The sequence below is a fragment of the Musca autumnalis genome, unplaced genomic scaffold (assembly GCF_047663935.1).
Source record: "Musca autumnalis isolate F117 unplaced genomic scaffold, ASM4766393v1 scaffold_4, whole genome shotgun sequence".
Taxonomy (NCBI): Eukaryota; Metazoa; Arthropoda; class Insecta; order Diptera; family Muscidae; genus Musca; species Musca autumnalis.
In genome coordinates this window covers 88,450,265-88,474,265 of record NW_027411977.1, presented here as the reverse complement: position 1 = coordinate 88,474,265, position 24,001 = coordinate 88,450,265, and the positions used below count along the sequence as shown (strand labels likewise).

General features: G+C 34.3%; 1 protein-coding gene across 1 annotated transcript; it reads left to right on the top strand.

Annotated features, from left to right (window-relative positions):
* Window positions 1-7,311: 7,311 nt before the first annotated feature.
* LOC141403016 (uncharacterized) lies at window positions 7,312-15,279 on the top strand. Its single transcript, XM_073985149.1, has 4 exons — window positions 7,312-7,323; window positions 7,388-7,758; window positions 14,582-14,702; window positions 14,947-15,279. The coding sequence occupies exons 1-4, from the start codon at window positions 7,312-7,314 to the stop codon at window positions 15,277-15,279; spliced, it is 837 nt and encodes a 278-aa protein (XP_073841250.1).
* Window positions 15,280-24,001: the final 8,722 nt, after the last annotated feature.

Below are 24,001 nucleotides of genomic sequence, written 5' to 3'. Positions count from 1 at the left end.
TAATTTTGGCTATTTTATTTGTCTTGTGCTATAAATCACTTTATATGGAATTCGATGTCATCGCATTGGAAGTGTGAACATTAAGTGCTTTAATTATCACTTGTGGGGCAGAGGGGAAAGTATAGCAGACTATATTTATGTTAAAAAATTGGTGAAAATGGGTTGAAGCAACCATGTATTTTTTTGTTTTCTCTGGATTTGTGAGTAAACCACACTTCTCTCGAGTTTCCTGTTAAAGTAAAAGCAGAAGCAAACTAAATAAGGATTATCTTACTAGTGTAGTACTTTTCAAAATTTCGTCTGCTTCTACCATTAAATGATGCTGACATTTTGAAGCCAGATTTACAGTGTTTTTTGAAATTTTCTTCTAATTTCATTCCGCAAACAGGTTTTTCAAAAAAACATATATAGGATTGTAGTACTTGCGATTCTGAGTTATTTGATATGAATATTGTGAATGTAGTCTGCACAGATTCATAGAAATCTGCATCCAAATGCGAAAATTTTGTGCGAACATTTTTCTAAAAATCGTATTTTTCGGGAATATTTTTAACAATTGTCATTCGATTTCTTCGTACTTGATTGCACATTTTAGTTTTTTACGTTCCTGATCCAATAAATCATTCCCCGTGAAAATCCATCTACTAAAACGCGAGTTACAAGAAATTCCAAAGTAGAAAAATCATCTAAAATTGTTTTTGGAAATATCGCGTAGTTTGTCACGTTTTCTGCGGTTCGTTTCCACTGCAATGAAAAAACTAGTACAGCACCTTCGTTTTAGCGGAAACAGAGATTTGAAAACTTCACTGATAAGGGTGCTACATTCATTTTATCCCAAAAAATAGTGTATGATGCTACATCCACGGTTCTTGAATGATCGCCTTGAAATAGATATATTTCGATATAGATTTTCATGGTGAACACTGAAATCGGATGCGGACAAAAATTGTATGCACTTTGCGCAAAATAACGATATTTTATAGGTTTTTTAGTGCTAAGATGCAGCCGATGCTACATCTTAGCCTCCAAATTAAATTTTGAAAAATATATACAAATTAAAAGATATGGTCTTGCTGTACATGAAAATCACATGCGGACAAAATGATTTTGATAATTACGCGATTTACACCTATTTTAAAATGTTAATAAATTAAAATGGGTTATGTGACCTCTATTTCCATTTCAGAAGCCTTAAGATATATCCTCAGCAACCCAATTATCTTCCTCAATAGGAAAGCTTTCATACGAATGTCTGTAAAGCAAAACCCGTCTATTTTATTGGGAGATTTAAGCAAAATGAAGGAAGTATTCCTATAGATTTTTCCAACATTTTCTACTACATAATGCATGTGAAAAAATATTTTGTCAAATAAAAAAATTCTTTTTTGGCCAAAATATGTGCTTATTTTGGCAGTAACATCAAAACTATAACACCAATATGTACGATTGTAGTCTCATTTGATTCGCCGTGAAGTTTTGATCCACAACAAATTTTTAGTTAATTTTATGACCACTAAATGGGCCTTAATTTTGAAAAAAGTTGACTTATATTCAATAATTTATCAATTTTATGTACATTCCGCGAATTCTGTGTAACATTTTGCAGGTATTATGCAATCTACTAGCTGAAGTCACTTCGAGAGAACTTTTTTGTAACAATTGTGCTCATTAAAATAATTAGCGTTTTTATAATATTTTCTTTCTTAAAAAGCGTAATAAAAGCACCATAACTTTTGTCCGCAACAACCAAAAATTGGCTCGCGACCAGATTCATACTGGGAATTTTTTTCTTAACCTACACCTCAAAAATCGTTGATGTAGCGCGAAAAAAATTTATCCTTTTTTTTCTGAAATGGAATATAAAATATTTGACAATATTCGTGATATATAGAACAGTTTGGTGAAAAGGTATGTCGGCTTTCTTCGCCAATCTGTTTTTTTTACACTTATACCCTTGTAACGTATTGAAATGATTATTTGCGACCTATAATGTCATCCGCTCATGCGTCCGTCCTGCATCCAAACAAGTTGACATAGGATCTACAACACCGCGAAATATTCGTCGTAGACCTCCATGTGGTTTACCAAAATTCATAACTCGACGAGATAAAGGGATTTTGATATGTGTGTCCGTTAGGGTTATGACTTTTTGACATTTTCTCTCAAAAATGATTTCCTGTTGACTTGCATAAAATAAGACCTTTTGCAGGATTAACCTTCTTAATGAGAATTTATTTGAAGTGTACGCAAAGGAGTTGACATTTTTTTTTTTTCACTGGGTTTCAACCAGTGAAAAAAAAAATTCTCAAAAAATTATTTCCTGTTGCACGAAAGAACGACCTTTTGCATATTAATGACTAAATTAACTTTTATTCCATTTAAATATTGAAAAAGGTTCGGCACAAACCACTTTTAACTTGTATGATAAATGAAATATATGTAATAATACGATGATATGTAATAATACGATGATAAAATTAGTGAGAAACAAAAGGTTATGTCATTTTGGTTACGTAGTGTGCCCCTATACTTTGTTTTAGTTATATATCGGCCTACAGTGACTTCAAAACATTGTCAAAAGTTCTGAAAAATAAAAACCTTAAAAGCTTTTTGTGTGGAAGCTTTCTTATCGAATCACTTTATAATTAAGATTTTATGTAATCTTAGGTAGCAACTCATTTAAATACAGGGATAAGTGGTTGTAAAAAGTCATAACCGTAGCGACCGTCCGTCCGTCCATTAAAATCACTGTACTACACGAAAAATATTCAAGGGTTCTGATGCAAACATTCTATCGTTTTGGGATCCATGAACAACGAAAATACCGTTGGTTCCTTTGAGTCACATCGCTTTTTTTATACCCTACACCACCTTATGTCTTTGTGCATTTGTATGTAACATACAAAAGGAAACGGAATAGACAGATAGTTCCTTCTAGGGATATACATAGAATCACTTTCTGAGTCGATTTATTAATGTCCATCCGTCCGTCCGTTCCCAACGTATGGGTCGCATTTATTATCCGATCCAGCTGAAAATTGGGGAGTATCATGTTTTTAGCCATTGGAAGAACGCTATTGCTTTTGGTGACAATCGATTCAGAATTGGATATAGCTCCCATATATATTTGTTTTCGGATAGAACATATATCCCCAGTTGCTAGTGCATTTTTATATAATTTGTACTATAATTTTTAATTGTAATACATATTTAATTGTAATAAATATAAATAAATAAATATTTTCGGGCGATTTTAGGTATTTGATTCACGAGACACGCTATATATGTCCGATTTCAATGCAATTTGAAATGTCTAACGGAATTCAGTCTAGAAATAAGTGTGCCAAGTTATATCGAAAACGGTTCAGATTTGGATATTGCTCCCACATGTATTTTCGGCCGATTTATATCTGATTTCAATGAAATTTAGAAAGTGTGACGGAATGAGGTCTAGAAATATGTAAGTGAGCCAAATTATATCAAAATCGATTCAGATTTGGGTATAGGGCCCATAAATATTTTCGGCCGAAACACGACACCAAACACGCTATATATGTATGTCAAATTTGGATGAAATTTGGAATATGTGACGGAATGTTCAGGTTTGGATTAAGCTCCCAAAAATATTTTACATATTCACAGTGGTGTAGAGTATAATTTTTTTTATAATTTTTTTTTTATTATGGTAATTACAGTGTAGTGTAGTAGGGTTTCTAAAAATTTCAACTTTAAAAGGGCATAACTTTTTTTCACAACGGATTTTATAGGGGCGAACAAATATCTTTCGAAGAAGACATTAAGTTTTGAAATCGGTTAAAAAACAGATAAAAAGACGGGAAAATGATTTTCCTCGTGCTCTAGGCTACTTAGAAGATGCCAAACGGTATAATGATTTAATTTTAACAAAAAGTAAATTAAGTAAGCTTTCGAAAATGGAAACTAAACTAATGAAATCGCTTGAAAAATTGATAATTTATGCAATTATTTGTGTTTTTACTTTTTGGTTTTTTATGCAAGTCCGTCCCTCCGCCCGTCTCATTTGTTAGCCATTTGTTAACCGATTTAAAAACTTGATGGCTTATTCGAAAGATATTATTCGCAGTTTAAACTAAAAAAGGATGTATAGAAATCCTTTGTGAAAAATATCAGTTATGCTTGTTAGGGCTAATCGGCCGGCGTAGTGGTTTCTCGGATTTTGAATAAAGTACACTCGGTTCCAAAACAAAGAGGTTTATTGACGAATGTACTTATATTAAAATTCCTATAGAACAAAAAACAAATACTTAGAATCTGACATAAAATTACACAAAATTAAAACATACTTTATGGTATAGAGACCACTAGCTTCTTAACACAAAAATTGAACTTTGATCACCACGCTAGTTTTAAACAAAATGATTTTTAAAATGAAGTGGCGAATTATTGAGATGCTTTTTAACATTTAAGAACTTCGTTAACTTAATTTTAGTAATTGATTAAATTTAGTACATAATTAAAATGTTGCCAGATTAACTAATTTTTTGATGATTTTGGTAGTGGCGACAACAATGCTCGTTTAATTTTGAAAATGTTTTCATTACAATTACCGTTATAAAAAAGTGAAAAAGTTGTCCATAGACCCCAACACGATAGAAATTTTACATCAGAACGCTTGAATATTTTTTAGTCAACTTTTGTAGCACAATGAAATTGTAATCAAACTCCAGGCCGCAGTTATGTAGCAAATGTCAGGACATTTTGTACGGAGGTCGGGTTCTCACCAGACTAGAAACGATTAGATTTGGGGTTTTATAGCTTAGTATACATATACAGGGATCCCACAGTTTAAATTGTGTGTAGTGTAACCATAATCACGCTAGAGGTCGCAGTTATATTTTAATATTGAAAAATTTTTGCACGAAGTAAGAGTTTTTGTCAAGGAAAATTCCAAAAATTTTGGAAACATGTTCGAATAGTATTATCGGGTAAAATTGTCCATTATTGGAAAATTATCCAAATTTAATTTTTGGTCCAAACTTTAATTTCTGGGGCCATTATCCGACAAGTTACGAACACGAAACTTGAATACCATCTCTTGACCTCTCCTTTGATGCAAATTATATCAATAATAGATGATGCAAAAATCTCAATTATTTATATCAATGACATAACGTGTCGCAATCATATAATTGATAATTGTCATTCAATTATCCCTGCCGTTAGTTAAAACAAGAATAACTTTAAATTCGTCCGGGCCGAACTTTCTATACCCTCCACTATGTAAAATGTAGTAAAATGGAACAATTAGTTTCCTTTGGTTTTCTTTATACCCTCAGCATTTATGCTAACGAGGGTATATGTATATGTACACTTTCATACGGGCATCATGTGCATCATCGAAATAATGGTTTTAGACCCCAAGTATGTTTGGACGAAATGTGTTTCAGACAATTTGGAGTCGATTGAGCAATGTCCGTCCGTCTGTCTGTCTGACTGGACCACTCCTTCCTGTATCTTTCCACAAAAGTTCGAAAATGTTCGGAAAATTTGTGCACACGATAACTCTTGAAGGGAGCAACCGATTTTGTCCATAATTTGCACATCGTAAAGTTTCTACCAGACTTAGATGAGGTTCCAATTTGGAACCAATCGGTCGTATGCACAAAAATTCAAAAATATTCGGAAAATTGGGAGTGACCGATTTGGTCCATAGTTTAACATCCAAATAAATCTACCACACAAAATTTTGAATTTTGGATGGGGGCTATATGAAGAAGTGGACATGTACCGAAAAATTTCAGGTGTAAAATTTAGTACCTTCATCGAAGAATTAATACATAATATCAACCTTTTCGTGGAATATTGAGGCCTACAGAAACCTACAGAAAATGTTGCAGACGCCTTAGCGTTCACAATCCACTTAAAATAAAATCTTTCGATATGAAAGACATATTACAATCTATTAAGGAAAAAAGCAATCGATTGTAATATAATGTAATTTTCGAAAAATTGACTTTTAGAAAAGAATGGTGGCAAATGACTCGTCTTTGCAAATAAAAAGCTTCAATTTAAAATTCACAAATGCAAATTTGCAATATTGTTCGTATAAATAGGGGCTCCCACTGACGAAAATTGTCTAGCAACAACAACAACATCTAATATGCCTGCTGATGTTAACCTAACCAGTTAACGACACGATCGTCGCATAGTGGTTGATGTGTGTAGGACTTCGGTAGATACCAATTTTTCAATATAATCTCCTTAGGTTATACAGCTCGATTAATAATTAAATTAATTAAAAATCTCAAAAATAATGGTCTTCGCCCCTAAAAAGGCGAACACCTATAAAAAGCGATTTTGGTTACCTTACCCCCTACATACACCTTTTTCACTTGTAATTAGAAAAATTCCAGTTGTAATTCGTAACATTTCATTTGTAATTCGTAACATGGTATTTGTAATTCAAGACATCCATTTGTAATTCGAATTATTCCATTTGTAAATCGAATTATTCCTTTTTTAATTCGAAGAATTGTATTTGTAATTCGAATTATTCCATTTGTAATTCGAATTATTCCATTTGAAATTACAAATAGTACAATTCGAATAACAAATGGAATAATTCTAATTACAAATAAAACAATTCGAATAACAAATAAAATAATACGAATTACAAATAGAATAATTCGAATAACAAATGGAATATTTCGAATTTCAAATGGAATAATTCAAATTACAAATGGAATAATTCGAAATTCAAATGGAATAATTCGAATTACAAATGGAATAATTCGAATTACAAATAGAATAATTCAAATTACAAATGGAATAATTCGAAATACAATTGGAATGTTTCGAATTACAACTGGAATTCTCGAATTGCACATTATATGTTACAAATTACAAATGGAATTCTCCAATTACAACTAAAATGATTCGAATTACATCTGAAAAAGGTGAAGTGGTATAGGGTATAAAAAGAACTACAACTAATAATATAATTAATAATGCTTTTTGTAATATGCAAATATGTATATCAGTGCCCGACATTTTCATTCAAAATTTTTTATTGCCTTAGTTTGCAACAACACCCGAAATTCCACATTTTGTGATTTGAATTTTAATGACAGTGAATAAAAAATGTTGTCATTTATTGAGACACCGAAAAACTGTAATTCTATGCAAAACTAAAACCCACTTTACACTTTTTGAATTAAACATAAGAGTAGTCAATCACTACACCCAACTATAAATAGATTAGGTCATGTCTAAAAATGGTATCAGAAATTCTTGTGTTCTCACAGTAATCACAACAAAGCTCAATCTATCAACATGTTCAAATTCGTAGGTTTTAAAAATGGTAAAACGCAAACGATTGAAATACTAATAATTCTTCTATTTTGTATAGGCTGTAGTCATTTTCGCCATCATTGCCTGCGCTGCTGCCAAGCCCGGTTTGGTAACTCCTTTGGCTTACACTGCACCAGCTGCTGTTGTTGCTGCTGCCCCAGCTCCATTTGTCACTGCCACCAGCAGCCAATATGTTGCCCGTAACTACAATGGTATTGCCACTGCCCCAGTTGTTGCTCCCGTTGCAGCCCCTGTTGTAGCTAAAACTGTTGCTGCTCCAGTTGTTGCCAAGACTTTCGCCGCTCCTGTAGCTGCCGCCTACACTACTGCCTATTCTGCTCCCGTTGTTACCAAATACGCTGCCACCTATGCTGCTCCTTTCGCTTACTCTGCTCCTTTGACTTATGCTGCCGCTCCAGCTCCAGTTTTGTTCTAAAAACTTATAGAGCCTGAATTAGAAACGATATAAGAAATAAACGCTAAGCTCACAATATTAAAACAAGTGTCTATTTATTGTAATTAATTCCAATTTCTTATTGGAATTTTAGCATAGGCTTGCTAAATAGGTTTTGCTAAATAGGCTAGAAATCACATTTAAGTCTAAAAAGTTCTTTGGAAAATGTGTATCGCTCGAACTAGGCGATAACAGGTAAATCAAATGGATTTGATTTAGACGCCCAGATCTGCCGTAGTTGTGTCGATCTGGATTTGAGTGTCTATCTTACTTTGTAACCACGTTACAGGTCGCAATTATTATTGAAATTTTGTAGAGAGGAAGAAGCCTATTTATTTTGGTTATGGGCGGATAAAATTTAATTTCGGAATCGGCAAAAAACCTTTGTAAAGGAAATAGGCAAATGGTTACACTTATGTGAATATCTCCATTTTTATACGCTCAGCATTTATGCTAACTAGGGTGTTTGGAGTCGATTTAGTAATGTCATTTTGTCCGAACTTAGTTTAAGTTCGAAGATGAACCCTATCGGTCCACCCCTTTAGGTACCTCCGCCACAAAAGTTCGAAAATGTTCGGACAAATTGTGCAAACGATAACTCTATTAGACATAGAAGAGGCTCTAATATGTACCCTATAGGTCCACTCCTTCGAATACCTCCCACATAAAATTTCGGAAAAGTTCAGTTCAGGACCGGCTCTTGAATCTTGATTTTTATTGTAACAACTTTTATTAGGGACAAGTCCATACTTCCTGAGAAAATAGCCCGAAGTTGTAAAAAACCCATATGGCACCAGTGGTAGTGTTTGCATACATAGATCTGGTTTGAAAATCGGCTATATATGTCAACTCCTTTGGTTGCCTCGCATATCACTCCATACTTCCTGAGAAAATATTTTTTGTCGCAAATTTCAAAAAGGGCCACAAAATCCGTAAATTGTCGATTTGATATTGTCAATAGATGGACGTTCCAATTCACACAGGCTGAGGATATATATCTGTCGGCAAAGTCGACTGATACTTTTTTACTTGTAATAGTAACATTTCACTTTTACTATGATGTAACGTAGGATGCGGTTGCTTCGTCCAGGTCGAACTTTTTATACCCTCACCATGAGATGTATTAAAGTAAAATGGAACAATAAGTTTACTTTCGTTTCTGGAAGTACTAAGCTCTTCCGAAACACTAACTGAAGAATTTTGGGTGGAAAGTTTTATATTATTTTTACCAAAGAAAAAAGTACCAGATTTCAGCCATTTCGATGGGAGATCTCATCTTTCAAAATACTGAAAAACTTTCAAACTACTGAAAATCTGAGCTTCACATACATGATTGCCTTAATATCAAAACTAGGCAGTTCTCTGTCATGGTTGCGAAAAAATCTCTATCATAATTTGGACGATTTAGATTCTCCTTCGTCTTATATCTAATATAAATTTCGAGTTGATCAAACTATTATTAGAGAGCAGTCAACAAAATTGGAAAAAATTATGTTTTGTACATTTCTCCCCCTATTACTTTATGATCATTCTGGTCTGAATCGCCATTGGGTGACGTAGGGGATGAAAGATACCAAGGAACGGTCCTGACCGGCTTTACTATGGCAAAGTCCAGGATTTATCTTGGTCCCTCTTTAATCTCAAGTGGACACGGACCTCCCCATGGTGTCACATGGGGTAGCTGCCTTCTACACCCGTTAAAGGTTGTGAGCTAAAATGTGCCGCGCGTTCGCCCATAAGAAAGTTAAAAAGCTTTGGTTTGGGCGCAGGGTTAGTAACCCTCCCCTAGAAAAAGCAGCCTTCTATAAAAAAACAAAAGAAAAGAAAAACAAATCCCTCAAAAGTTGACGACCATGATCTGCGAATCTGCACCTGGAATGTTCGCACTCTGCATAGAGAAGGTGCAGTTTACACATTGGGAGATGTACTTGAAAAGTACAAGGCTGACATTACTGCCATACAGGAAATACGATGGAATGGGATAGGCGTCACAACAACACCTAAATGTGGCTCACTGTATTATAGCTGCCATGACATAAAGCATAAGTTTGGTTGCGGATTTGTAGTTGGTCGGAGATTAAAACACCTGGTCTCCAGCTTCACACCAGTGAATGAAAGACTTTCTACAATTCGAATAAAAGCAAAATACTTCAACATCAGCTTTATTTGCGCTCATGCTCCAACTGAAGACAAGGACGAACTGACCAAAGATATATTTTATGAGCGCTTAGAAGAAACATATGACCGTAGGCGATTTTAATACCAAAATTGGAAAGGAAAATATCTTTGGCCCAACAGTTGGAAAATTCAGTCTACACGGTGAAACATCTGACAATGGTAGGAGGCTGATAGACTTCACAGCGGCAAAAAACATGGTAGTTAGCAGCACCAGATTTAAATATCTTGACATCCATAAGGGCACCTGGCTGTCTCCAGATCAGAAAACAAGAATTTGATTTCACGTTGTGATAGATGGAAGACATTCATCGAGCGTGTTGGATGTGCGTTCGTTCCTAGGAGCAAACAAAGACTCGGACCACTACCTAGTTGCAGCAAAGGTATGCATCCGTTTAAACGTAGCAAACAAAGAACGAACATACACAACACGAAAGTTAGACATCGGTAAGCTGCAATCACAACAGATATCCACAGCATATTCCACTCAACTAGCCCAATTGCTTAATCAAAGCACTCCTCATCAAGATAACATATCAGCGCAATGGCAAAGTATTACCCACTCCATGCAAACAGTCGCAAAATCCATACTTGGATACCACAGACCTCCACCAAGGAATCCATGGTATGATCAGAAGTGTCGTGCTGCTACCGAAAAGAAAAATGCGGCATATAGGGCTATTATGCAATCAGTAGCAACGCGTAGCGCACGAGAGAAATATCGGGAGAAAGGAGAGAAGAGAAACGTCTTTTCCTCAGGAAAAAGAGGGAGATGGAAAAGCGGGAGTGTGAAAAAATCGAGATGTACAGGAACCAGAATGAAGTCCGAAAATTCTACCAAAGTGTCAAGCATGAAACTGATGGCTTTGGTACAGGCACATCCTTCTGTAGAGACCAGCAAGGTAATTTGGTAACTGATACGATAGTGTGCTCAGGATATGGAAAGAACATTTTTCAAAACTGTTGGTGTCCAATAGCAGCGAAGAGGACGAAGATACCACAGACCCAATCCCAGATGATGGCATAGAATGTATTCCACCCGGCTAAGATGAGGTAAAGACAGAAAAAACCGGCTGAAGAATAATAAGACAGCAGGAGCTGATGGCCTACCAGCCGATCTGTTTAAAACCGGAGGCGACACGCTTATAAGGTGTATGAAACAGCTAGGTAGCTCCATCTGGCAGGAAGAACAAGTACCCGACGTTATTTGATTGAGAGGTATTGGGTATGTGCTTATAATAAGGGTAAAGCTTAGTATGAGTTCCGTGAAAGTGACTAGGTGTGAGGTATTGCAATTATAAAATAACTTGATAAGGATTTACCCTTTTACGAAACATTTTTTGTAAAGTTATCACAAACCTTTAATCATGGAAAATCTAAAACTTCGTCCAAAATTTGTCGCACTCGATTTATCGGACACTTTCTAGTTACTATAGTGTGACATCTTCTCCAAAGTAAACTAATTTAAAAAAAATGTAGCTTTTTTCTAATTTTTAAAGTAGTATATCGTTTATTTCTTATATCGTATCTTATTGATGTTATTCAGGTTTTTAAAACAAAACTGGAGAAGCAGCATAAGTCAAGGGAGCGGAATAAGAGAAAGGAGCACCATATGTGGCAGCGTATTTGGCAACAACGGGAGCAGAGTAAGCAGCAGCCACTGGAGCAGCGAAAGTTTTAGCTACAACAGGGGTGGCAACGGGTGCAACAACTGGGGCGGTGGCTACACCATTGTAGTTACGGGCAACATATTGGCTGCTGGTGGCAGTGACAAATGGAGCTGGGGCAGCAGCAACAACAGCAGCTGGGGCGGTATAAGCCAAAGGAGTAACTAAACCGGGTTTAGCGGCAGCACAGGCAATGATGGCGAAAAGGACAACGGCCTATACAAAATAGAAAAATTATTAGTATTTTAATCGTTTATGTTAAACTATTTTTTAAACTTACGAATTTGAACATGTTGCTGGATTAGGATTTGTTGTGATTGCTGTGAGAACACAAGAATTTCTGATACAATTTGTGGAAATTGCCTATTGTATTTATAGTTCAGATTGGTATGCTAATGATTACCGTTATATTTAATTCAAAAAGTGTAGCAGAGGTTCACATTTTGTGTACAATGACAGTCTTAAACATTTTTGTTGCTATTTGCATAGTCAGTCATCGTCCATTTAAATTCGAGTCACACAATGTGAGGTTTCGTTGTTGCAGTAAAAATTATTGCTGATTTACTAAAATGACAAAAATCTTTATTCCTTCCATGTCCGAGTTGTCCTTATATTATACAAGGACATGTTATAGTTAATATTTCGTCGTTTTATTCTGTTTGGTGCATTCCTCGCTACAAAAAAACTTTTGACATCGAGAGAAGACTTAGGCTTATCTCCTAAATAGTACAACCCAGGACTGTGGAGCAGGATTTCTGATGCACAAATTCGGTTTTGTGGGAGTCCACAGAAGACGAAAATACCTTTGGTTTCTTTGGGTCACTTCGGGTTTCGATTTTATAACGGTAAATGTAGTGAAAAATGGGCTTTCTTGGATTTTCAAATTTAAACGGACATTACTTCTTTTTTCTACAACCGATTTGCACACACTATTTTTCATTATAAAGGGGAGAGTAATGCCTTTCGAACAAGCCATAGGTTTTTAAAATCGGTTAACAAATGGCTAAGTAATAGTGGTTTAAGTGTGACAAAAACGCATTAAAAAACAGTAAAATGTTTGTCCTTGTGCTCTAGGCTGCGTAAACGACACCTAACAGTACAATTATTTACTGTTAGCAAGTAGGAAATTTAGTTGGCTTTCCAAAATGGGAGAAACCAACGAAATCGGTTGAAAAATGAATGCGTTATGGAATATTTTGTGTTTCAACTTATTGGTTTTTTTCATATTTTCCTTTATAAAAGATGGGTATCTTAGCATCTATGATTCTAATTGTGATTATCCTGCTTAACAATTACGCACAAGGTATCAATGTTTTATAAAGGAAAATATGAAAAAAAAACAAAAAGTTGAAACACAAAAAATGCCATAACGCATTCATTTTTCAGCGGATTTTGTTGGTTTTTCCCATTTTAGAAAGCTAACTAAATTTCATACTTACTAACTGTAAATAATTGTACTGTTAGGTGTCATTTACGCAGCCTAGAGCACAAGGAAAAACATTTTACTGTTTTTTAATGCGTTTTTGTCACACTTAAACCACTATTACTTAGCCATTTGTTAACCAATTTTAAAAATATATGGCTTGTTCGAAAGGCATTACTCTCCCCTTTATAATGAAAAACAGTGTGTGCAAATCGGTTGTGGAAAAAAGAACTAATGTCCGTTTAAAGTGGAAAATCCAAGAAAGCCCATTTTTCACTACATTTACCGTTATAAAATGAAAAACCGAAGTGACCCAAAGAAACCAAAGGTATTTTCGTCTTCTGTGGACTCCCACAAAACCGAATTTATGCATTAGAACCCCTGCAAATTATCACTGTGGCACAGTGTAATCATTTGTGACCCTGTAAAGTCGATATGGCCATGTCCGTCTGTTGTAATCATCCTAGTGCCCGCAATAATTGAGCTATAACGCAATATTTTTGCACCCGAGTGTCTTTATTCCATAGGCAGGTCAAGTTTAAAGATAGACTATATCGGCCCACGAAATAGCTCCTATTAAACGGTACCTCCCGTTTTTAGGTATTTTGAGGATTTTAGTTACATTTTAGATACCGAACTACTTGCAATTTAACATGTGAGGTTCCCAGTGATCACAAAACATATCCACCAAAAGTTCGTATTCGTAGGATCTTTGTCACATTTTCGGACCGAAATGTGGATACAAATGTTTTATTGGGAAACTTAAGGAAACTAATTATTCCTATTCGTTCAATACAACGCATGGCGGGGGGTATAACAAGTTTTATATTTTATATGCTCCTACACATATATACATATTTCGGCAAAGCCGACTGAAACTTTCTAACTTATTTTGGCTGCTACATCAATGGAACATGAAGTTTACCACAAATTCCATTACAAAATTTATTAGGGACAATGTATAGGAAAAAGTTGAAAAAAGTTTAGTGGATATATTTTGTGATCACTGGGAACCTCACATGTTAAATTGCAAATAGTTCGGTAACTAAAATGCAACTAAAATCCTCAAAATACCTAAAAACGGGAGGTACCGTTGTATGGGAGCTATTTCGTGGGCCGGTATAGCCCATCTCTAAACTTGACCTGCCTATGGAATAAAGACACTCGGGTGCAAAAATATAGCGTTATAGCTCAATTATTGCGGGCACTAGGGTGATTACAACAGACGAACATGGCCTTATTGACTTTATAGGGTCGCAAATGATATTTAGGGTGCTACCGTGGTGCAATAGCACGCACAAAGTATTTTGCCACGTGTCGGAGTCGAGCATTTTTTACGACTCTGAATCCAGTGAAATTTGCCAGACTCCGATTCCACAGTCCTGGGTTGTACTATTTAGGAGTTAAGGCCTAAGTCTTCTATCGATGTCAAAAGTTTTTTTTGTAGCGAGGAATGCACCAAACAGAATAAAACGACGAAATATTAACTATAACATGTCCTTGTCTAATATAAGGACAACACGGACATGAAAGGAATAAAGATTTTTGTAAATCAGCAATCATTTTACTGCAAAAACGAAACCTCACGTTTTGTGACTCGAATTTAAATGGACGATGGCTGACTATGCAAATAGCAACAAAAATGTTTAAGACTGTCATTGTACACAAACAAATTTGAACCTCTGCTACACTTTTTGAATTAAATATAACGGTAATCATTAACATACCAATCTTAACTATAAATACAATAGGCAACTTCCACAAATTGTATCAGAAATTCTTGTGTTCTCACAGCAATCACAACAAATCCTAATCCAGCAACATGTTCAAATTCGTAAGTTTTAAAAATAGTTAACCATAAATGATTGAAATACTAATAATTTTTCTATTTTGTATAGGCCGTTGTCCTTTTCGCCATCATTGCCTGTGCTGCCGCTAAACCCGGTTTAGTTACTCCTTTGGCTTATACCGCCCCAGCTGCTGTTGTTGCTGCTGCCCCAGCTCCATTTGTCACTGCCACCAGCAGTCAATATGTTGCCCGTAACTATAATGGTGTAGCCACCGCCCCAGTTGTTGCACCCGTTGCCGCTCCAGTTGTTGCCAAAACTTTCGCTGCTCCAGTGGCTGCTGCTTACTCTGCTCCCGTTGTTGCCAAATACGCTGCCACATATGCTGCTCCTTTCTCTTATTCCGCTCCCTTGACTTATGCTGCGTCTCCAGTTTTGTTTTAAAAACTTGAATAACGTCAATAAGATACGATATAAAAAATAAACGATATACTACTTTAAAAATTAGAAAATAAAACTACATTTTATCTTAAAAGGGACAATCCTTATCATGTTATTTTATAATTGCAATACCTTACACCTAGTCACTTTCACGGAACACATACCCAATACTTCTCATTCGAAAATGTTTTTTGTAGAGTTGGGCAATCTCGTTCAATTGAAAGATCCGGATCACTATCTCGTTCAATGGACACCGGTAGTTTCTTTGAAAAAACTAAAACAAAAAAACATTGTTCCACAACATCCCATACGGGATAAGGGAGACTTCTCTCATATCAATGAGTGCACCCCGATTCATATTTAGCTCAATGATATGGGACCTACTGTTTATCGCCGAGTCCGAACGGCGTGTCTTAAGACACCACTTGTGGAGAAGAAAAGCGCCGCAGGCGAAAATCTTTTTGAAAAAATTGCGCAATTTTTACAAAATCCGTAAAAACAAATACTGTTAGAACAATGAAAATGAAATCTTTATTTGCATTACATACCAAGGAAATATCGGTATCAATTTTGCCAAAAAAAAAAAAAAACAAGAAACTAAAATAGGGTTGCAAGCTTTTACCATTTCTACAGTTTTGAAAATATTTGAGTTGAGATCACTTGGAGTCCTTGCACTTTAAGTGTATAATGCACTTGGCACTTTACTGACAAAAATCAGAGGAATATTTTTCTTAAAAAAACCCTCGAGTGATTCATAAAAGAGGTCTTTTTGGTTCCTTTTTCCACAAATCTTTAAAATTTCCTATAAAATGTGATGGAATCAGGTCAAAATATTCTAGAGATTTGTTCGTCATAAAATTTTACTGTAGGTTCTAGAATACATCAAAACTCTAAATTATACTCAAACGCCAGAAAGTGACTCTATACTATATTCTGACCTTCTGGATCAAACTAAATCTGTACATATGTATCTGCAAGACAAAATATCACATAAAAACAAAAAGTGCAAATGTGTGCAGGATGTTTCCATGGAAATTGGTAAAAAACTCTTCCCTTTTTATAAAATGACTAGCAAAATGCCCGCTACTTCGTATGCGGAAAAGGAATAATATACACATAAACAATATAATATGGTGAACAGTGAAAATTTTGATGTACTAATACCTATTTGAATTGATGTTTAATTTTATTTAAGTACTGTTCGTACACAAAAAAGACCTCTACATTTCAACAATTTTGATACGTTTGACTTGTTGATTTCAGTACATTATGTAGAATCCGAATTCGTGTTAACATAAACACAATAGTGCACTATTCAGTACAATTTTTAAAATTCAGGACCTTTGCTCAAATTTCACAGTTTTAACTCAACTTGTTTACCCAATGCCAATGGTTACATGTAGGAACCTTTCATACATTTAAGCCGATAATTTTTTGGCGCGAAAACTTAAATTTTTGTATAAAAATAATATTTTTGAGACTTTCTAAACATTAAAAAAAATCTGTAAAACGTATAGTTTTCCTGTAATCAGGCCTTCTTTTAAAAATGCCGAAACCTTGCAAGGTTTATATCTGTGCTTTCTTACATGACAATCCCTTGCATTTTAATGAAGAAAATACTCTTACTATATTCCTAAAAAAATCTGACTTTATCTATACGTAACATGTATGATTAAATTCATATTTAAATTTTTCATCAAATTCGAAAATTACAAAAAAGTCGATTTTTCTGACTTGCATGAAATGCATGGACCAAATGAAGCTTTATAAGCGTGGAATGATAGATAAAGGACAATACTATAACAAAATGCAAAAAACTACACAAAAATATTCACACACTTTTATATAATTCCAGCTTCAATGCTACAACCAACGTCAAATTTAATACCATTTAGTACATTTCTTAATTTGTATGCATTTCAAAAAATCTTTATCTAAACACCAACACAAACCCTCATACCACAATTCGAAATTCCATTTATATCCCTTCATGCAACACCAAACTGGTACCAAATTCAGTACTTATAATATGTATAAATTTCAAAAATTACTTTCTTATATTCAAACCGCGATTAACATTTTTCGTATACATCATTTCCAAAACTTCCTCTCTATCTCCACTACAAACGCCAACTGCTATACTAATACCGAATTTCACAATTTCAGCTCTACCCCTTTACACAGTAACAATTTGAACCAAATTCTGTGCCAGTTTCATTAAATTGAATTAATTGAGCTATCATGACCAGCTGTATTCATAATACAATTAATACTTTTCGTATGTAAGTACGAATTTCAATTACTATCTCCAACAGGATAGTAAGGATTCCACCTCTATCCGTTCACCCAAATTTAAATTGTAGCAAATTTAGTACCATTTTGTACTAAATTCCAAATTTCAGGATTCCAGGCTATCTCCGTTTACCCAAATCCAAATTATACCATATTTAGTACCATTTAGTTCTGAATCCTACACTCTATCTGCTCTAAATTGTACCAAACGTAGTACCATTTAGTACTTTCCGTACCCATAAGTACGAATTTCCAAAACTATCTCAAACCTGCGTTCCATAAGTAATCTTAATTCAAAATTTCAGGATTCCGGCTCTATCCGTTCACCCTAATCCAAATTGTACCAAATTTAGTACTTATGGGTACGTAATAAGTACGAATTTCCAAAACTTCCTCAATCATACTTTCCAACAGTAATCGTAATTCCACTTTTAAGGAATCCAGCCCTATCCGTTCACCCAAATCTTAATTGTACCAAATTTAGTACCATTTAGTACTCTCTGTACCCATAAGTACGAATTTCGAAAAGTACCTAATCCTACACTCCAAAAGTAATTTAATTCCAAATTTCAGGATTATTTATTATAATTTCAGGATTCCAGCTCTATCTGTTCAACCAAATCCAAATTGTACCAAATTTAGTACCATTTAGTACCTTCCGTACCCATAAGTACGAATTTCCAATACTTTCTCAATCCCTAAATCCCTCAGTACTCTTAAATCCAAATTTCAGGATTCCAGTTCTATCCGTTCACCCAAATCCAATTTGTACCAAATTTAGTACCATTTAGTACCCACAAGTACGAATTTCCAAAACTTCCTCGATCCTACACTTCAACAGTAACCTTAATTCGAATTTTCATGATTCTAACTATATCCGGTCACCCAAATATAAATTGTACCAAATTTAGTACATTTAGTACTTTCCGTACCCATAAGTATGAATATCCAAAACTACCTCAATCCTACACTCCATCAGTAATCTTAATTCCAAATTTCAGGATTCCAACTCTATCCGTTCACCCAAATATAAATTGTACCAAATTTAGTACATTTAGTACTTTCCGTACCCATAAAGATGAATTTCCAAGACTAACTCTATCCTACTCTCCAAAAGTAATTAAATTCCAAATTTCAGGATTCCAGCTCTATCCGTTCACCCAAATCCAATTTGTACCAAATTTAGTACCATTTAGTACCCACAAGTACGAATTTCCAAAACTTCCTCGATCCTACACTTCAACAGTAACCTTAATTCGAATTTTCATGATTCCAACTATATCCGGTCACCCAAATATAAATTGTACCAAATTTAGTACCGTTTACTACTTTTCGTACCCATAAGTAAGAATTTCCAAAACTACCTCAATCCTTCACTCCATCAGTAATCTTAATTCCAAATTTCAGGTTTTCAGCTCTATCCGTTCACCCAAATCCAAATTGTACTAAATTTAGTACTATTTAGAACTTTTCGTAAACATGAGAACGAATTTCAAACACCATTTCCTTTTATAAACGCCACTTCCCAATCTTGATTTCCATACCAAATTCCAAGATTCTAGCTATATCCGCTAAAAATATACAATTGGTACTAAATTTAGTTTTTTTTAGTACACTTATAGGTCGAATTTCCAAAAATCCTTTGGTACATCTTTTTAACCCTCCATCAGTGACCCTCATTCCAAATTTCAGAATTCTAGCTCTTCCCGTTTGCCTAATACAAAGGGTACCATATTTAGTACCTTTTAGTACTTTTCGTACCCTTTCAGTTCGAATTTCCAAAAACCCAGCCTATCTCACCCCTACACACCAACAGCAACCCACACTCAAAATTTCAAGCTTCTAGCTTCAGCCGTTTCGTCTGGGCGATGATCTGTCAGTCACTCAGTCATAGTGGGGTTAATATCGCACCGAAATGACTAAAATTTGGTATTTAGTCTTCCTTGGAGGTATAAAACTTTCCACCGGAAATTTGTCGTTATAGATCCAGGCCTTCTTATAGCCCCCATAGAACGATATCTTCCGATTTTCCGTATTTTGAAGGTCGTGATTGCGGTTATACATAGATTTCTCTATTTTATTGACTTGTGTGAAGAGATTTTTAAACAGGAAATATTTACACTTAAACATTTTTGAAGATATTATTGAAATATTTGTTGCATATGAAAATATGTAAAATGCATAAATTTTGAAAATGCAAAAAATAATATTTGCATATGCATAATTTATGCATTTTGCATATTTTTGCATATGGGATATGTTTCCATTGCAACTTAATCAGAAACTACAAATATGCCCAGCTCCAAAATTTGACATTAATCGGATCAAAAATAGGGGTTGCATAAAATTCCGCTATCTAATGATAAGGTACACAGCCCAACTCGATCTTACAGCTACAACAACACACAACTATTTTCATAATTTATTGTGAACAAGCAACAAGTACGGACATCAATTATTAAAACACGCGCACTTCATTGGCTACACTGAACATCTTAAATTCGTTTCTCATATCTTTATTTTGGATATTATAGGTCACTTTGACCTGCTTTTATACCCGCTTAATAGACAAGAAACGTATGGTAACATGGGGCGCCTTCGCCACGTTTTTTTTAAAATGTTCTCATATCGACATCATTAAAGTTTTTCCAAATATTATTTTTGGTAAGAATATTAGCATGTCTTGACTATAAGTTTTGATATATAAATGATTATAATTTTGTTTTTAAAATATTATTTTTGAGAATATACAAAATGTCTAAAAAGTGGCGAAGCCTCCCCACCCATGGGGTAGCTTCGCCATCAACATAGGACATATATCAACGGACTCTAAAACTGGCATTTACCATACTTCCTCCTCAAATATCAACATTATGCATAAAAAGAACATGTTTTCTATTTAATAATCAAAAATGATTCTAAAATTTACAAAAAGAAACATATTCTTGCCGTTAATTGAAGTAGGTACCTTGAATTTAGGCATAAAAATGAAATTTTTGCCAAACTAGATAGGTTTAGCACAATATTTGATTTCAACTTCACATTATAGCGTGGTATATCAATAGCATAAACAATTTAAGTTAAACCTGACATATTTCTCACATTAACCCACAACACCCCTATCATGGCGTAGCCGCCCCACCCCCTACATAGTTCATAATATGAATATATTGACATTTATAATTACTTTTATCATGCAAATTATTTGGATTTATATTCTTCAGTAGTTGTCTATTAACGGTATAAAATATAATTTTGATATCACAAAAGGTATACAAGATATTACAAAATATACCCACCATGAATATTTTTTTCAATACCCCAAAAACATGAAACCGCGTGCATCAGCAATCATATATTTGATAGAAATGCCAATTTTTGGGAGATGAAAGATCTTCTTTAAACTCACAATTTTCCCTTTAACGGCATTTCTGTAACAGTTATAATTATCAAGAAAATCGGTGCTGGCGAAGGCGCCCCAGTGGCGAAGCCGCCCCATGTTACCATATATATTTTTCATAGCTACACGCAGTGGGAACCTACCCAGCAAAAATCCTCATTACAAACCTCCTTTCCCACCCATTATTTTAACAAGGGCATGTCGGGCGAAATATCTGTTTATTTTGTAACCGCTGAAATAAGTAGTCAAAATCTACTCAGTATCTACTTATTTCAGTGGTTACAAAATAACCAGATATTTCGAGCGACATGCCCTTGTTAAAATAATGGGTGGGAAAGGAGGTTTGTAATGAGGATTTTTGCTGGGTATAAACAATATTTGACACGGTGCCCGGACATAACTCCCGCGGACATAACTCCCAAAATGATTTTGGGCGTTATGTCAACTGCCCTTTGCGGACATAACTCCCAAAATTCGTTGGGAGTTATGTCCGTGAAGCAAAGCGGACATAACACCCAAAAAAATGGCGGACATAACTCCCAACGATTTTTTTCTTATTTTACAAATTATTTCTTTGCTTAGGGGTAGTTTACACTATATGTAAATGTCATATGACATGAAATTTTCCATCATTATATAGTCGCTAATATGTGCAATATTGGGGATTTTCATTACGCCATTTACTTTGTGCGTCCACACCAGCAAAATTATAATTAAATTACGTCCCCACATTGCCTGCGTGGGTAGATATGGATCGTTTTTATTTCGTGTCATATGACATTGATAGATAGTGTAAACTACCTCTTAATTTTGAAATTTATAGTTATAAAATTTAGAGTAGAAGTTAGAATTTAAGCGGAATTATACATTTGAGAAGGCCTAAGTGCCAACCACTATCGAAGTATCCACAAAATCCTCCTGATTTCATAAAATTATTTAAAAACGAAATTATGCCCCAAATTATGTAAGTAGCAGTTAGGAGAAGTTTTAAATTGTAAAAACATTTGTTAAGAAAATCGCGCTATTTTTTCAAAAATATTTTCGTTTTTCAGAAAGTATTTGAATATTTGTAAAAAATCTCGAGATTTTTGTTTTCAAAAATATTTTCGACTTTTTATCTCCTTTAATTGTGAACATATTTTTGAATATTTTTTAAAAAACTTTGTATCTTCTTAAATTGTGAAAATATTTTTGTAAAAAAATCGCGCGATTTTTTCAAAAATATTTTCGCCTGCGGCGCTTTTCGTTTTTAGAAAGTATTTGAATATTTTTACAAAAACTTTTTATTTTCTAAAATTTTAAAATATTTTTGTAAAAAATCGCGCGATTTTTTCAAAAATATTTTCGCCTGCGGCGCTTTTCGTTTTTCACAAAGTATTTGAATATTTTTTATATTCGAAACATCCGAAGCAAATTATCATAAATACGGCAAGAAACCTAGTGAATAGGATTCTTAACACAAGCGATCAACAATTTCATGGAAAAAACAAAATTAAAATCAGAGACATCTTATTAAATAACAATTTTCCAATTGGAATAATTAATAACTTATTAAAACAATATGACCAGCCGAGAAATAAGAAAAACAAAGAAGAACGAACATACAAATCTATGATATACTTACCTCAAATATCAGAAAGATTTCAAAATTCAGACTTACAGTGGTGTGAAAAATAATAAGGACAGTGACATTCACAGCTTTTGGTCGCTCCTAAAATGTGTAAAATGGAAGAATTTTCGATGGAAATTTGTTTTTGAAAATGTACATGTATTGCAATAAGAAATCCCGTTACGATTTTGTTTTCTTTCTGTTTAGTTTTTATACAAAACAAATATTTTTCGTAAAATCCGTGATTTCTGCTGTGAAAAATAATAAGGACAGTTTTTCGTTTTAGTAAAAATAAATTGATATTATTTTTTTGTGATTCTTTCCTGTAAGTAAAAGTTTAAAATGAATTAATTTCTATCGATTAAATGTTAAATCTAGCGGTATTTTTAGTTTTTCTTTGCAAATATGGGTAAAAATACGCACTGTTATCACGCTACTCGAGAAATCATTAAATGTTTACATAAAGAAGGAAATTCATGCAGAAAAATTACAGAAAAAGCTTAGAATCTTCAAAAACAATGGTGGAGGATGCAGCTAAGTGAACTTCGAAGATAAAAGTCGTAGCAGAAATTCAAAAATGTCACCTGTAATAATAAATGCGTTATTCGATGATTAAAAAAGATACTTTTACCACATCTTTACAAATAAAAAACTACTTAAATATTAATTTTGACGCATCAACAACTCCTAAAACACTCTGTGGTGGTTACATTAGAGCTTACAGTGTCAGAAAAGTATCATTTTAATCGAAAAATTATACACTTCCCACGTGGTGGTGTAGGGTATAAAAATATTCAACAAATAATACAGGTTGCTAGAAATCACATCGCTGGGTCTAAGAAAAATTGCGTACCATTCTTTGGTCTGATGAAACCAAATATATTTTTTTGTTCCGATAGAGGAGTTTATGAGGGTTGAAGACCTAAAAATCAATAATATAACCCAAAATATACTCTGAAGGCGGCTAAATATGGCAGAGGTAACAGCATGGTGTGGGGCTCATTTTCTTACTATGCTGTGGGGTCTCTATACAGTATTCAGAGTGTTTTTGAAATCACCAGATTAGATTGAAATTTTGAAAAATATAATTCTTCCGTATGCTGAAGGGGGTGTGCCTCTCAAATGAGTCTTCAGCAAGGTTAATGACCCAAAAATGACGGCAAAATGAAAAAAGGTGTTCCAGGGTAATTAAGTTAAGTTGTTAGAATGGCCCATACAATCCCTTGATTTGAACCCGATTGAAAAATGTTGTGGAATGAAGTTAAAAAATCAAGCAGGGGAAAGTGTCCATCAAATTATGGCGACCTTTGACAACTTATACAGGTTGCGTAGGACGCGATACCTGTAGAGAAGTGCCAAAATTTGGTCGACTCGATACCCAGACGATGCGATTCCGTTTTAGAAAACAAATGATCGTCTACAAA

Bases quoted from the DNA above. Each gene is read 5' to 3' on its own strand.
- LOC141403016 (XM_073985149.1), top strand. The intron at 7,759-14,581 runs GTTCTAAAAACT...CGGACATGAAAG, and splicing joins GCCGCTCCAGCTCCAGTTTT to GAATAAAGATTTTTGTAAAT. The intron at 14,703-14,946 runs GTCATTGTACAC...TATTTTGTATAG, and splicing joins CAACAAAAATGTTTAAGACT to GCCGTTGTCCTTTTCGCCAT.